The 17670-nt window shown below is 26.8% G+C and overlaps 1 protein-coding gene across 1 annotated transcript; it reads right to left on the bottom strand.

Moving 5' to 3' along the window:
* Window positions 1-15172: 15172 nt before the first annotated feature.
* Window positions 15173-17027, bottom strand: LOC145835541 (kelch-like protein 7). The gene is made up of 4 exons (XM_082943187.1): window positions 16796-17027; window positions 16519-16640; window positions 16294-16464; window positions 15173-16144 (listed from the first exon to the last, which is right to left on the bottom strand). Exons 1-4 carry the CDS (start codon window positions 17025-17027, stop codon window positions 15173-15175), a joined length of 1497 nt encoding a protein of 498 aa, XP_082799313.1.
* Window positions 17028-17670: the final 643 nt, after the last annotated feature.

Here is a 17670-nt window from a genome sequence, read left to right as displayed (position 1 = left end):
TATCAACAATATTTTTTGCAAAATTAACATAACAATGTTAATTTTAACTACTTATAAAAATATATAAAAATTGTTATACATTAGCAATACTAGTTTTTACAAATAATAAACAATGAACAGTTTGGAAAAATGACACAGCTAAATCATTCACAGTCCAGCGTCTCAGACATTGTCAGCTTGTTGTGAGATTATAGTCTGCGTTCGTTTGATCAGTTTTAGCTAGTATTTATTTAGGCCATCATCAACGAAGTTGAGATGTTTTAAACAATCGATAATAAATAATGAACTTTACCGCAAGATCAACAACAACAGCATCCGAGACAATCCTACGACCGGTTTCGTCCTTATTAGGACTCATCAGTTGATCTGTTGGGCTGTAAATGATTTAGCTGTGTCATTTTTCCAACTTTGCCCACAAACGGTCGCTTCAGTACTCCGTACTTAAGCCCGCTTGTTAAAGATCACAATAGCGGGTTCTCGCGACTATTCCTGCATGATGAGTCCTAGTAAGGACGAAATCGGTCGTAGGATTGTCTCGGATGCTGTTGTTGTTGATCTTGCGGTAAACTTCATTGTTTATTATCGATTACATAAAATATCTCAACTTCGTTGATGATGGCCTAAATAAATACTGGCTAGTTTTTACAAAGAAATAAAAATAATTCAATTTTTGAAATTAAAACTGTCTAATACATGTTTAAACTCTAAGTTTTTTTAAGAATCAATTGTAAAATCGCTTAAAAAATGATTGATCATAAAGCTTTTTTTTTCTCATCACATTATCGCTTTTTTATTGTTTCAAACAGACGAAATAAGAAATAAAAATAGACGAAATAATTCATCATATGTGTTTGGATTTTTTTTAAAAACATTAATGTATTACTAAACTATATTTTAATCAGAGTTTATTTTTAATTATATCTATTGCTACTTTATTTAGTGTGGTACTTAGCTTTCGCTTCAATTAAATCATCTCACACTTATATTTATATTCATCATGGTCATAAAAAATTTTTTTTTGCACTTAAAGTTTAAAAACCAATATACTTCAAACTAAGTGTGTTCTACCGCATTTTTCATGTTGCAAAATTGATGCTAAAATGTGCCGATGTTTAAGCGTGCGAAATATTAAAACTCAACCAAAGTAAGTTAAGTTGTAAATACAACGCAATTTATGAGAATTAAACTACAGTAAACTTTTGGCAAGACATGTTTTGCGTGTAGAAATATATATTTTATAACATAAAAGTTTGTTAAATCTCATAAAAATTAAAAAATAGTCGACATAAATAAATTTGACTACTTTTTTTTCAGTAATAAATTAAAGTTTAAAGCATATTTATCCATACATAAAAAAGATATTCATTTTAAATTTAGCATAATTAAATCATTTTTAAATTTTTTAATTATAAAGTATTAATGGAAGTTTTAACTAATGTTTCTAAATTCATTCTAAAATTTCTTGTATTGGCTAACCAACACAAAAGCAACGTGTAACGTTTTTGAAAGGTTGTTTACATAAAAGTTGATTACTCAGCTTAATATTCCAACAGAGTATCGCCTATTTTTCTTTTAGTAAAATTTAAGTTAATTTGCGTAGATAATTAAACGCGATTTATTGTTAAAAAGTAATTCAACATTCAGGATTCTAAATACTTAATATTGTTTATTCTTGAGGTATACATATTAAACTTTTTATAATAAAATATAAATTACATCTACTATATAATACAAGGTTCTTATTTAACGCTTTATGGCTGGAATGTTCTAAATTGAATGAGAGGACTAAATTGCACAAGGGCACAAAATTACACGAAGAAATTTATTCTGGAAGACCGATTTTCGCGAAGGGACAAAATTGCACGAGGGATATAAACTGTACGAAGACACTTTTGCACCAAGGGTCAACTTTGTCAATTTTGCAAGTTAGTAAAAAAAAAATATAAAAAAAAGATTAGAAATAAAACAGAAAAAGAAATTAAAAAAAAGACGAAAAAATAAATTAATAAGTTAATAAAAACAAGAAAAAAAAAGTAATTGACCAAATGTAAGGGTTAAGAGTAAAAGTGATAATAAAAATATAAAGGAAAAAGAACTAATACAAATTACCATCAAAAATAAAATAATTAATTTCGAAAAAACTAGGTTCTGAAAAGTTTTGACAAGAGGTGCTTATTTCAAAAAACTATTATTTTGGAATATATAATTGGAAATTTTTAGTTTTGGAACCGTTTGAATATTTTAGTTGTAAAAGTTGGAGTTTTTACAGTTTGTACCTTATATAAGTTTTATGATTATTTCAACACTGTAAATTGTTTTTTCTTTTTTTGTTACTGTCTTTTAGTTTAAGTAGCTTAAGTTTTAATGCCTAAGTCTTTTGTTTAACAACAAAGTTAAATGATAATAATAATTAATGACAAAAGCCACCAACAGATGGTAAGAATTAGGTTAAATAGTAATAGTAAAAGCAATAAAAAATAAAATAACTAATAAAAATTTAGAAACAAATTAAAAAAAACAAAAAAAAAATCAAGTTACCTATCGAGGGTAAGGGATAGGAGTGTTAGTGGTAGTGGTAGTAAAAAATTATCTCCTTACAATTATGTCCCCTCGTGCAAATGTAACTATTCGTATGAAAGTATAATCATGCAATTTTCTCTTCGTGCAATATTTTGACCTCGTGTAATTTTGTCCCTTAGTGCAATTTAGTACGCTCGTGCAAATTTGACTTCTACCTCTTTTTGGCGGCTGCATTATAATTTTAATGACTCGGCTTCGGTCTAAAGACAACTTTTTTTAAAGTCAGTTTAATACACATTATACCTGCAACAGCTTCAGTTTTAGTTGGTTTAATATTATCAAAGTGAAAGTACTAGTTAAATAGTTTACAAAGTGGGAATAACTTTTTTATAAAAAATACAAAAAAACTTAATGAATGTTGTTGTTTTCAACAAAGGTATTTGTCAATAGTTTTAAAAACCTTAAACACTTGAAACCAACGACTCATAATCAAATAAACAATTATAAATTTTTAAATATGTTTTAAGCATTTTAGTTTATACTATTTATTACATAACAACATAAAAAACTAAGAAATTAAGTCGAATAAATTAGTACTTATGAAAACACAAAATTAAAAAAATATATATATATATATATTCAGTTTACATACAAAATTAAAAAGTGCCTTTATTATTAATAAACAAAGTATAAAACTAAAGAAATATCAGGTACAAAATAATTTTACTAAAAGTTAGCACATAAAACTTAATTTTAAGTTTGTATACAAATACAAATAATTTGTTAAATTTAAAGTAATGTTGTAGTTATTATTTCTTAAAACTACAAATGAGAACTTGAAACTTAATCTAAAAACAAAAAGCTGAATCTAATCAAAGGTTACAAACAAATACATAATTATTATATCATAACAAAATAAAAACAAGTTGTACATACAAATTAATTTTTAATCATATTATCGCAATTGTTCTTGTTGCAAAACTGATATCAAAAATGCGCTGAAGTTGAAACGCGCGATAAATTAAATTTACATAAAATGGTTAATTAATTCATATAGTAGTTGTAATTAACATTTTATGATATAAAGTTTAGTTTTTATACCTCAAAAATAAATATCCCTAATTATTATATAATGAAACTATATATAATACTGAACTATACTTGCAATAAAGTAAAAAAAAAAAAAAACTAGCCTCATTTATCTTAGTGACGTCATTAAGTTTAACTAACAAACAATATATTCCAAAAAAATGTATATAAAAAACTACTTTTAATGGTATTACGCCATTGTGAACTCCATTCACTGTTAATTTTTAAAGTTGCAAACTTTGCGGCTAAATTAAAATATTTGTAAAAATAAAGTAAGTCAATAACAATTTTAGCACCAAGTAAAACAGGAAACAACAACAAGAAACTTTTATTAAACAAAAAAAACACAGATTAATAATCTGTCAACCGCTAATACTAAGTAAATATCTAAATTTTGCAAAAAAAATTATAAGAAACTAATCTATAACCCAATGCTAACTATAAATTTAGTAATGCTAAATGATTGCTTTTTTTTAAAACTAAAACTGAAAACAAAACATAATTAAAAATTTATCATATTTAACTCAAGTAGTTTTAGTAAATAAGAAAGAAATACAAAGCAAAACCACAAAATTATATCTTAACTTTATTTTTTCTGTCATATTAAAGGTAGTTTGCTTTCACTTTAAAAATTTAAAATATATTTGATGTTGGCTTGAGAAATGTTTCTAAGCATAATATTGGTCTTTGGTTTACTTTTATTTCAAGTTTTGCTTTTAAATCAATATTTAGTTAATTAGAACTATCATTTATAGCGAAAAGTAATAAACTTATAAAATATTTTAAGCAAAAAATTTTTTAAATACAAGTTCTTTAAAGCGTTTTAAAAGGACCATCACAGTAAACAAATTTATAAATCATATTTTGCATCAAAATTTTATCTTAATTTAATGTATAATTAATAAGTATTTATAATTTCTTTCAACTAGATTTAATCTTAATTTAAGGTCAAAAATACCTTGAAAAGAAAAAAAAAACAATAACATACTTTTTTCAACTACAAAATGCTTCTTAATGAATTTATTTTTGCTGATATTTAATAAAACTGTTTTATTAAATCAATTACATATATTCAACTTTTACTAAAAATACAAGTGATGTATTAAGTTCAATATAGTTATAAGTCGTTTACGTATTTTATACATAATTAAATTATATTGAAACCAAAAGCTGTTGGTGACCCAACATCCAAAGGTTCATTTGCTCTAGAACATTTACGCTTGTGTCTTAATCTAAGTGTGACTTTAATATTGGGATTTGACAGAACTTTAACTTCACCCTAGACTTTATATTACTAGATATCAATATTACTTTAAATAAACAGCCACGACAGTTTATTGTTTTCTATTTTGTTATGATATAATTATTATGCAATTCTGTGTAACCTTCGATTAGTATACAGCTTTTTGTTTTTAAGTTGAGTTTTAAGTTCTCATTTGTAGTTTTAAGAAACAATAATTACAACATTACTTTAAATTTATCAAAATAATTTTACATCTATCTTAAGTTTAAACTAAGTTTTTAATGCTAACTTTTAGTAAAAAATTTTATACCTGATCTTTCTTAAATTTATACTTTATTTAAGAATAACAAAGGCACCTTTCAATTTTGTATGTAAACTAAACAATTCTTTTTTATTACCATCTTTTTTTATTTAAAATTTTTAATTTATTTGTGTAAACTTTTAAGTTTTTATTTTTGTTTATGTAACAAAAAGCATAAATTGAAAGGTTTAAATGACATACTTAGAGTTTTGTATATATTTATTTAAATTATGAGTCGTTGGTTTAAATTTTTTGAAACTATTGAAACTTTTTTAAAAATAATAACATTTATTAAGTTTGTATTAGAAAAAAAATATTCTCACTTTCTTAACTATTGAACTACTAAATTTACTCTAAAAATATTAAACCAATTTAAACTGTAGCTGTTGCAGTTATAATGTGTATTAAACTGACTTTAAAAACATCTTTAGACCAAAGTCGATTTTTTCTTATCAAAATTACAATGAAGCCACCAAAAAAGGGTAACTGTCAAAGTTGCACGAGCGTACTAAATTGCACGAGGGGATATAATTACACGAAGGCACAAAATTGCACGAAGATTAATCTGCACAATGAAACTTTTGCATGAGGGGACATTTTTGCACGGGTTGATTTTTATCATTTTATCATTTATTCTAATTATTATTTACATATATCTTTTTACTATCACAGTTACCCCAACCCTTACCCTCGGTCGGCAATTTGATTTTTATTTTTATTTTTTAATATTTTTTTGATAAAAACATTTGTTGGTTACTTAATTTTTTACTTTTACTATTACTGTTACCCTCGGTCAGTAACTTTTTTTTAAATTAACTTGTTTTTTACTAATTTAATTATTTGTTTTTTTATATTTTTTTTTCTGTTTTATTTTATTTATTTATTTTTTCTGTTTTTTTTATCCTTGTGCAAAATTGACTCTTGATGCAAAATTGTCTTTCTGCAATTTCTCGTGTAATATTGTCCCCTCGTGCAAATTTGTCAGTTTTCCATTTTTAGCGGCTGCATTATAATTTTATCAACAAAAATCTCCCTTTGTCTAAAGACAACTTTTTTAAAAGTCTTTTTAACACACAGTATACCTACAACAGCTACAATTTTCAGATTAAATTTACTAGTTCAATAGTTAACAACGTGGGAATAACTTTTTTTTTAAATACAAACTTAATAAATGTTGTTATTTTTAACAAAGTAAGTAATCTACAGTTTTAAAAATATTAAACATTTAAAAAAATGACTCATAATCTAAAAAAACATAAATAAAATTCTAAGTATGTTATTTAAACCTTTCAATTTATGCTTTACTACATAAACAAAACTAAAAACTCAAAAACTAACTCGATTAGATTAAAATTTTTAAACACAATAAACTAGTGCTAAAAAAAAGTTATTTAGTTTACATACAAAGTTGAAAGGTGCCTTTACTATTTGTAAACAAAGTATAAAACTTAAGAAATATCAGGTACAAAACAATTTTACTAAAAGTTAGCATAACAAACTTAGTTTTAAGTTTTTATAAAAGTACAAATACTTTGTTAAATATATATATTACTGTAGTTATTTTTTCTTAGGGCTACAAATGAGAAATTTAAATCTTAATCTAAAACAAAAAGCTGAATACCAATTAAAGTTTACACATAAATATATAATAAATGTTTTATAATAAATTAAAAAAAAGTTGCACATATGTATTAATTTATAATCGTAGTATCGCAATTATTCTTAATGCAAAACTGATTTCAAAAATGCGTTGAAATTAAAACGCGGGATACATTACATTTACATTAAATGGTTCATCAATTCATATAGTAGATTTTATAAACATTTTATGATACAAAGTTTAGTTTTTTTACCTCAAGAATAAGGAATCCTAAATATTTTTTTAAAGAAACTTAAATAATACTAAACTAAAAAAGTACCTGCAATACAGTAAAAAAAAATGAAAAAATAGTCAAACTAGTCTCATTTATCTTATTGACGTCATTAACTTTAACTAACAACCAATATATTCCAAAAAAATGTATATAAAAAAACTACTTTTAATGGTTTTCCGCCACTGTGAACTCCATTCACTGTTAATTTTTAAAGTTGCAAACTTTGCGGCTAAAAACAAAATATTTATAAATTTAAAGAAATTTTAATAACAGTTTTAGCACAAAGTAAAATACACAACAAGAAACTCTTATTTAAACAAAAAAACACAGATTAATAATCTGTCAATCGGTGAAACTAAAATTTTGCGACAGTTTTTTTAAGAAACTAATATACAATTCAATGCTAATTATAAACTTAGTGAAGCTAAAATTATTGCTTCTTTTAAAACTAAAACTGAAAACATAACTTAACCGAAAAATTTAACATATCTAACTCAAGTGGTTTTAATAAATTAGAAACAAATAAAAAGTAAAACTACAAAATTATAGCTTAACTTTATATTTTATGTCAGATTAAAGTTCATTTGCTTTCACTTCAAAAACTTAAATATATTTGATGTTTGTTTGAGAAAGTTTCAAGCATAATATTGGTCGTTGGTTTACTTTTATTTCAAATTTCGCTTATTCAGCAAAATCAATTTACATTAAGTAAAACTATTATATATACTAAAATAGGGGTCGGCAAACTACGGCCCGTGGGCCACATTAAATTTTTTGTTCAACTAGTTTAATATACTAATACTTTCGAAAACACAAAAATAAAAGTTTGGTGTTATATTTAAAGGATATTCTATCGCCTAAATTTTTTTGTCCAAAAAAAATGTCGTTGAATATGTTTTTTAAAGCACATAAAAAACGTTCCATTTTGACCTGCCAACCTCTGTACTAAAAAGTCATATGCTTACAAAAATTTTAAGCAAGTTTTTTTTTAAACAGGTTGTTTAAGTGTATAAACAAGATCATCACAGTAAATAAATTAGTTAATAATATCTTGCATCAATATTTTATCATAATTTAAGGTATAATTAGTAGTTATTTATAACATCTTTTAACTAGATTTAATCTTTATTTAAGGTCAAAAACAACTAAAACCTAAAAAATATGCTAACATACAATTTTCAATTACAAAATGCTTCTTAATGAGTTTTTTTCCCTGATATTTAATAAAACTGTTTTACTGCTAAAAAATCTATAACATGTCTTTGATTCTAACTAAAAATAAAAGTGATATATTAAGTTCCATATAGTTATACTTATTTTGCATGTTTTATAAATCATAAAGTTATAGTGAAACCAAAGGGTGTTTGTTGGTGACCCAACATCTAAAAGTTCATTTACTCTAGAACGTTTACGCTTGGGTCTTAATCTAAGTGTAACTTTAATATTGGGAATAGAAATAATTATTACTTTACCCTAGACTTAGTATTACTAGATATGAAAACTACTACAAATAACCAAGCACAACAATATAGTGGGTTTCTCTGTTAAACGAACTTTAATGAATACAAAGTTAATTGTTAAAACAACAAGAACTTCTAAATATGTAATTTGTGCACTAAAATACTGTATGTTAACCAATATACAAATCTCAATATTAATTTAAGAAATACTTGAATTTAAATGCGAAACCAAGTGTTGAAAACTACAAGAACTATAAAGTATGTCATTAATGTGAAAAATGCTTTATATTAAACCAGTGTAAAAATTCTTTTAATAAATCACTTGTTGAAAATCATAAGAGCTATTTAAATGTACAGTAATATAATTACATAACTTACTTCAAATGACAATCTTAAAAGCTAACAAATACAATTATAACTAAATATACTAAAACCTTATAAAACAACTCAACACCTATATTGAAAAGTCTTTTTTGTAAACAGTCTCTGCAAATCCTGGCGGTTATCAACACAACTCTGTCTGTTGTATCAGCTTATGTAAAAAAATCATTACATAACATATTGTATTCGCCAGTTTTAATAATAAACATACTTAATTAGAACAATAAAATAAAAAAGTTTTGTAATAAAAACCTAAAATTAGGCTCTTAGTTCAATAAATAATTTTTTCTACTAGTTTTTAATTACTGCTATTTTTTATTATTTTTTGATTTAAAGCAGTTATTATATAGTGATTATTACAATTATTACAAGTCGGCCCTCGAAGACATTTTTCTAAGTAGTGCGACCCGCGAGCAATTCTTTCTAAGAAAATTAGGCTTGCGAGTCACTAAAGGCTGCTGAGTGCCCCTGGTGTAGCAATACGTTACGACAATTAGTTAAGTAAATTTTAAAAATAAGCACTTATAGAACAAAAATAACTAGTTTTTATGGTAAGAAAACTAAATCATACTCGAAAACAACTTTTCAGAAAAACTATAAGAAAGTTTATGAAGATATATAGTTTGACATTGTAAGTTAATACGAAAAAACTCTTTATTTAGTTATTAATCATTCACAGAATTCTGACAAAACTTATAAATAGTTTTAGAACAAAGTTTTATTGCTTTTTCCTGATGTCTACTGTATTGTTAAAGTACAAAAATATTTATGTTGAGTTAGAGCTTTGAAAAAAACAAATTTATTTATATCAAATTACAGTAAAATGACTTTTGGCTTGTTTAACAACAACCTTTTAAATGAGAATTCTAATAAATAATGAAATTTTGAATGTTGATTTTGTTGTTTCACAAACAAGCATGATGGCTATCGGGCAGCGTCAATTAGTTGGGAAAATTAAATGAGTATTGAGGATACCAAACTTCAACTGATAACTATTTATATTTAACGAAAAGTTTTAAATTTAATTTTGTGCTCATTAAACCGTTTAAAAAAACTCTCAGTGCAAAGTGTAAGGAGAAAACAAAGAGCAGTCGCTAATGAGTATTGTACTAGTGAAGGGTCGGTACCTAATAATAACTGTTGATTAACTATTAAGTTTCTTTTTAGAGGCGTTTATTAATTATGTTGCTGGCAGCAGACTTGATATAAATCAGTGTTAACAGATCCCAAGCAGTAGGATTCAAAATATTATTTTTTAATTCTTTTATTAGCTTAAACCATATTGCCGAGAATTTTATAAATCTTTTATATTTGCTTTACTGATTAGTAGTCTTCTTTTAATTACCGAAGCAAGACATGTTGAGTTAAAAAGTTTTATTCGAAATTCTGAACTCATTATTTCAGGAATTTAAATAGAACCCATTTAAGTGACAGTTTAAAACCAAAAGTTTAATTGAAATTTATATTTTACTAATATTTTTGAGCAGCTATTACACACTTTTATTTTATCAAGTATGAGCAGAATTAAATAAAAACATTTTTAACCTATCTGCTAAGTATATGATAAACTATACAGCTAATAAAACATAAAATAGCTTCATTTTTGAATTTATTTCTCAATAGTAAACATTACTTTTTTTCATAAAAACAATCATTTTTAAAACAAAAACAACTTTTATTACCTAAAACGTAGTGTTCATAAATAAATTAGTATTAAATATGTTTGCTTGACCTTTGATTTTTTAAAAATTTTTTATCCGATTTTAGGTATCAAAGAAAAAATAACAGTTTTTACATAAAAAACAAACAAAGAATGTTCATAACATTGTAGTTTATTATACACTACACGAAAACACTATTCTTTATTACTTTAAACAAGTATTTTAATTAAAATCATAATTGCACGTAGGACATTTGTTGTGGTCTTTAAACCAAGCATCTGTACAAGTTTCGCAGAAATGATGGCTGACATGACAGTCCAGACGGACCATCTGCGTACCAACTTCCAGGTCTTCAAGACAAACAACACATTGTTCACCTACCAACGATTCGTCTACAAAAAAATGCTCAAACTTTGCAATTCTTGGAAGAGAAAGACCATTGATACGCTTACTATAAATATACCCTGGAAGTCGTTGAGCGATTCCACCAAGAAGTTGATGCAATCCAAATCTTCCAGCATATAATACATTTGTTCTACTCCTCCTAATCTAATCTTTTCTAAAAGAGCATCAATACGTGCATCAACCCCTAAACTTTGTGGAGAATCTAGTAAAAATTTAAGCACATGTTGCATTACTTCCAGCATTTGTTCTTCTCCTCCAAGTCTCACCCGTTTAAAAAGAGCATTAACACGTGCATCAACCCCTAAATTTTGTGGAGAACGTTGTATAAATTGAAGAATACGTAGAAGTTGTTTCACTACATTACGAATTTGGTCTTCATTATCAAATCTTATAGCTTCAACTTGTTGTCCTACGGGATCTCGTTCAAAATCACCGACTACATCATTGGGACCTCGTTCAAAATTACCAACTACATCAGTGGAACCTCGTTCAAAATTTCCAACTACTTCATTGGGATCTCGTTCAATATTACCGACTGCTTCCATTTCTTGTTTCATTTTTTATGTAATTAAGTTAAGAAAATGTTTGTTTACGTAATAAACTTACAAAATCAACAATAATTTCTAAAAAAAAAGAAAAAACATTCTTACAAATATACATCAAAATTTGAAAATGTAATAAATAACATCACTAGTAGACAGAAGAAAGACAGCTATTTTTCACGTAGACTAAGTGTGAATCAAAAACCTTATATAAAACAGATAGATTAAACTTAACATTCTGTTTTCTAACATCGTAAAGCAAACATCAGCAAAAAAGGTAACCAAGTAGGTTTTACTGACAATCCCAGAAACGTTAGTAGTAGTTTTTGTTTGGTTTGTTGTTAAAGAAACTGAAGTATTCAATGTTATCAGTTTATATCCAAATAAAGCAAGTGGTGAGGTTAGTATACCTGTAAAGAGAAAGTAAACAATCTTATATCCTCAACACTGAGCAATTAATTAACCCAGCATTTTACAAAGGTGTTTATCTACGTAGCATAAAGTTTGCAAAAGTGATACCATTTTTTATATCAGGATTAAAAACATTACCAGAATGTTATAGACCCATTTCAATTCTATCTAATCTAAAATAAAATAATTAAAAAAGTAATCTATAATCGCCTGTATAGTGTTTATTCTGAAAATAAAGTTTTAAATAGTTCTCAGTTTGGCTTTCGACAGCATCATCCACCACTTTAGCTTTGTCTGAATTTGTTAAACGGGGTTCTGCCGAATTTTGATAAAGAAAACACATGTGCAGTTATTTTAGATTTAAGTAAAGCATAAGATAGTGTAGATAGCTCACTAAGGAAATTTGAACGTTATGGTGTGTGAGGAAATATGATCTACTGATCAGTTCACATCTAGATGGAAGGAAACAGTTTGTTAGCTTTTGAGGATATGAGTCAACCTGTGAAAAGTGTGAAGTTGGGGTAACACAAAGCTTAATATTTGGAAATTAGTTATTTATAATACATATAAATGACTTACAGAATAAAACTAGTCTCAACGTCCTCAACTATGCAGATGATACAATATTATACAAAACATTCACAAAAGACACATACCTAAATGACAGCAAAAATTTTAAATAGACTAAAAAGGTATCAGATTGGCTTATGGGAAACAAACTTAAAATTTACCTAAATAAAACTAGATGCATGATTGTACACCAATAAAAAAATAGTTTTTGGAAAAACATAGATCTTAATGTAAAAATACGTAAAACAGATATACGAAACACAAACAGCTATAAATATTTTGGAATAAATATAGACAGAAATTTAAAATGGTTAGAACACATACAAACTAAAAAAAAATATATAAAAGATTATATAATATACAAAACCAGACACTTCTTAAATAAAAAAGCATTATACTTGATTTTTAGTTCTTTGCTTATGAGCAATTTTAGATATGGCTTGTTGTGCTGGAAAGAGCAAATAAAAAAAGTATTATTGTTCTCATAAACAGAGTACTTAGATGCATACATTATAAGAAATATGATGATAGTGTAATAGAATTAAAAAAACAGAAAAAGTATTAGATGCTTAAAGTCTGTATCTATATGAATTAAGTCTATTTATGTTTCAGTTTAACAACAATTCGTTACCAGATAAGTTAAATAATTACTATATAGGTATGAAAAATGTCAATAACTATTATACGAGGTTTTCAGAATCAAATGTTTTCCTACCTAGATTCAGCAGCAAAAAAGGTCATAAATCGCTATCCTACCAAGGAAGTAAGTTATGGATTAATCTATCAATATGTTTTAAAAATAAAATCCATTTTAGAAAGATCCAGGATGAACTTAAAAATTATCTATTAAATAGTTTTTCTCAAGGTCATTATAGATCATTGTTACTCTTCTTAAACCTTTGTTTAAGGAAATTATAGTATTTGTCATTTAACACCCAATTTTTTTTTTATTTATATTTTTGGTTTCTTTGTTCAAAGTTAATTTGTTTGGTTACAATAACAGTGTTTTATTCTACATTGCAAAATTTTCTATCTGGTTATTTTATAGGTTATTTAATAATATTACAACTTCGAATTAAGTTCAGAATACTTACAAAATGTTTTTTAGCATGCCAATGTAAAAAAAGTTATAGATGTAGATACTTCAGCAAAAAGTTAAGCATTTAAATAGTAAGCTTAGATAACTGTTTGAAGCAAACTTATGTTAAAAAATCTTTATCTTTGAGAAGATCAAAGAAAAAGTTTTCGTTTTTTATTTTTGCATAAAGTGTTTTTTATTACAGTTTTAAACTTTGAAAATTATGCAAAATAGAAAAAAAGTATATTTTAAAATAGAAGGAAATCTGTTGTTGTTAATAATATTATTATTTTTTTCTTCTTATTAAAAGCATAACTTTTACAGTACTATTTTTATATATTTATTTAATAAAGTTAAGTTCAGTTACGGTAGTTATCACTTCTCAATAATACGTCATACTGTTTTTTTGTTTTTTGTATAACTTTTGCATCTATATTTAGTATAGTGCTTTTTATTTTAATCAAACTGAATGATGATTAAGGCGTCTACTCTTATGAAATATATATACCAACATTATTAAAATCGTACTTTTTCAATATGTATATTTATATATATATATAAATATAGTTATATATATATTTATAAAGGTTTATTTAAAGATGTAAAACTCTAAGAAAAGAAGTTTTACATCTTAAATAAACCGTTTTAATAATAAAGCCCTTTAGATGGGCTCAGTGAGAAAGGTTTAACTTATCAAGTAAAATAACTTGATTCTATATATATATATTAAATTAAAAACTGCTATATTTAAACAAATTCTGCTTCTTTGTTAAGTTTAAATAAGAAATTGTTTAAAAAAACACTTCTAACTTTAAAGCTTAACAAAATGCACTTAAAATTTTCAAAATCTTGAAAAAAGGTAAAATATTGCGATAGCAAATACTAAATAAGTTTAACACGTAAATTTCTCGAATGCAGAGTTTTAAAATTATAAAGTTAATACAATTAGTCTATATCTAAGAAGTATCTAAAATATAAAATACTAACAACTGTTTTATAAATAATATTGAAATTTAAAAGCTGTTTGAAATAACAGATTTTTGTAAACTTCTCTTGTTCCAGGTTTTTCCGGGTTTCTCAGCCTGAATTGTCAAATTCCACGTTTCCAAACACAGCCTCGGTGCCCCATCATTCAAACGAAACGTAAATTAAAACTAATACATCTTTTGTGGAAATAGATGCCACGAAGTTGTTTATAACTGAAGGTCAGTCAAGGCCATATTTGCTGAGTCAGCACAAAAAATAGACGAGCTTGTTGTGGAAGATAAATCAATCTAAGTATAACATTGTTTTAAAACTATTAATTGAATACTTTTTTTTTTCTTTGTATAAGTAGTAGAAAAAAATATTTTACTTCATCAACAAGGTAAAAGTTATAGTTTAGTGTTCAAGGAAAATTGCTGATAAATATTTCACCTTTACCAATTATTCTTTGTCTCAAAAGTTTTGCCTATATAATCTTTGGTTGAGATGTAGAAACAATAGAAAAATACTATTTAAATTTAAAAAAATAGTGAAGTTTCAAGGATTTAAATATCTTAAGAAACACTGAAGTGCAAATGAATATTTGGGCCTCTTCTCATTTCAATAGTAAGTTTATTCAACACGGTAAAAAATCAAACCTCAAAGAAAAACAATCAAAGAATAACATTAAATTTTGGATAATTAACGCAGTGATAATTACAATCCAGCTCGTATTGCCTGAAACTAACTTCCTTCTCCCATTTTAATTCCTCTGAATCGAAAACAACATAATCAAAAATGTTTAGAACCGCTATTATTTTGCTGCCAATCACTACGCACTGATAGATGAAAAAATTCTTCTTAACCCACGGTGCTTGAAGAAGAGCAAACTTCCCGCTGAAGAGATCGAAAACCTCGCAACTTTCTGCTCCACTGATCACGTACATTTTGCTTCCGATGCTCACCAAGGCGTGAGAAATTTTTCGCTCAATCATGTCAGGCATGTCATTTGACCACTCACCTGCGCAGTGATCGTACGCTTCAACGGATGTCGGACGAATTCGACCTCCTGAAGTGACAATTCTCCCGTTGAATACGGTTGACAATGCTACTTTCCTGTAGTGTTTGGTGTCTTCCAGCTTCCAGAAACTTTTAGTGCTGGGATCAAAAAGAACAAAGTTGGTTCCTGATAGGTCACGTTGATGACGGCTCCTGACGGTTCTTGACGCTTTACGGAATTTTCCCCCTAAAATGTAAATCTTTCCCGCCAAATTGCAAGTTGAAAACTTATTACAGTTTATCAAAGAATCGGAAAACCTTAAATGCTCCCAGGATCCAGTCAAAACTGAGTAAGACCGCACCCACAAACTATCAAGAAAGCGATCGTTACCCAAGAAGTATATGATCCCGTTTACGAACTCAACGGAGGACACGTCGATATTTTCATCTCTACAGGCGATCTCAGTGAAGGACGAGTAGTTCTCATTTTCCAACTCGAACACGCGATAGGTACGACGAGTGTTTTCATTAGTAATGTGATAGGTATGTGTACTGTGTGCAACAGACGTGTTGCCGCAAAGTGCCACCTCAAAACTATCCTGAGCGCAATGTCTCACTCGACAGTCCACAAAGCTCGGGTCAAAGTTCTGAAGAGTTTTATCGCTGATAGCTTTGAATATAACCCCCTTACTCTCAGCACATTTTGAAAATGTTTCAGCATCTAACAATGTGTTTAAGGCAGCAGTTGAGAGCAGAGGTAGACGAATTGTTTTCACCAAAACTATTGTAAGCTTGCTTCTTGATCTTGTTCAATCCAATTGTTCACAGCTTTTGCTACCTCAAGCTCCGAGGTGATATTCAAATGTGAACTGGACAAGATCCTCACAAGGAGATCAAAGCTCAAACCGTCCAGGATTTTGTTTTCGGCCAAATAGCAGAACCACCTTGTTATGAAGTCGAAAGTACACTTTTGAATTTAATTGTTGTATGCAATGTTGGAAAATTGATGGTAGAAACAAACATTATCAATGTTCAGGTCGATTTTGAACGAGTCGAGCAAATGTTGTCTGGCGTTGGCGAAATTAAGTAGTTTTGCGACTTTGTAGAGTTTGAAGAAATTTTCGTTGGACAACTTCGCATTACCTACAAAAGTTTATTTAATTCAAATATTATTCGTTTAATATAAAAAAAAAGAAATTAATAAAACTAGATAGAGATGCTAACTATAAAAAAGTATATTTTCGGTTTCTACATAAAATCATCATATAATTAACAGAGAGTAATAAAAAACTCTTTACCTGTACGAAAAAAATCAGAGAAACTTTTTAATGCCGTTTCACCAAAACACGCAACTGTATTTCTTTTGAAACATTTCACAACATTTTCGTCTTCGGAATTTTTGTTTACATCGAAGTTCCTGAGAAACTTTTCACAAAATTTATGGTTCTCAGAGTTCGTGGTTTTTATTTTTTCAACACTAGATTCGCTCGAGGCTTCAATGTTGCCAGTTGTGTTTTCAAAAATTGACATTTTTATATCTATCTAGCTTGCTGTTGACAATATTATACAAATTATGTGCACCCAAAGATCTAATTTAAGAGAGCCTCTAGTGGCAGGAATACGAAAACACTTTTAATTGATTTTAAATAACGTTCTTACGATTTGAAACAATCAACTAAACTTATTTAACATGTAATCAAACTATTATCAACTGAAAGATCAAATATATCAACTGATATATTGATCCGATATACTGATCATTTACATCAACTATATCAAATTAATATGAACTTATCAAACTATTATCAACTGAAAGATCAAACTAATATCAACTAATATATCGATCATATATACTGATCAAATACAACAACTATAACAACTGAAAGCCTTTTATCAACTTAAGCTTAAATTTATAACAACTTTATCATGCAGTCCTCTTTCTTATACACTTTTATTTCTACAGCATTAATATGGACTTCCTTTTACAATTTTAAATAAACACACTTCCGTTCATCTTGATAAATACCTAGTACTCTCAAATGTTTCACTAAGAACTAAATACATACATAAACTAACTTGAACATTATTTTATTAATATTTTCTGTTATTTACATAGATGTTGAACAAAAAAGAAAGAACAAACCAAGTCTAGTTAAGTTTTAAAAGTATGTAT

Source organism: Thalia democratica, chromosome 5 (genome assembly GCF_965202585.1).
Source record: "Thalia democratica chromosome 5, ktThaDemo2.hap1.1, whole genome shotgun sequence".
Lineage (NCBI taxonomy): Eukaryota > Metazoa > Chordata > Thaliacea > Salpida > Salpidae > Thalia > Thalia democratica.
This window is presented reverse-complemented; position numbering and strand designations above follow the sequence as displayed.

What these genes read in the sequence shown, in the direction of transcription:
- LOC145835541 (XM_082943187.1), bottom strand. Translation starts at nt 17,027, where the DNA reads ATGTCAATTTTTGAAAACACAACTGGCAACATTGAAGCCTCGAGCGAA. An exon ending in CTCTGATTTTTTTCGTACAG is followed by an intron (nt 16,641 to 16,795) that starts GTAAAGAGTTTT and finishes AAACTTTTGTAG; the next exon opens with GTAATGCGAAGTTGTCCAAC. An exon ending in GGATTGAACAAGATCAAGAA is followed by an intron (nt 16,145 to 16,293) that starts GCAAGCTTACAA and finishes AAAACTCTTCAG; the next exon opens with AACTTTGACCCGAGCTTTGT.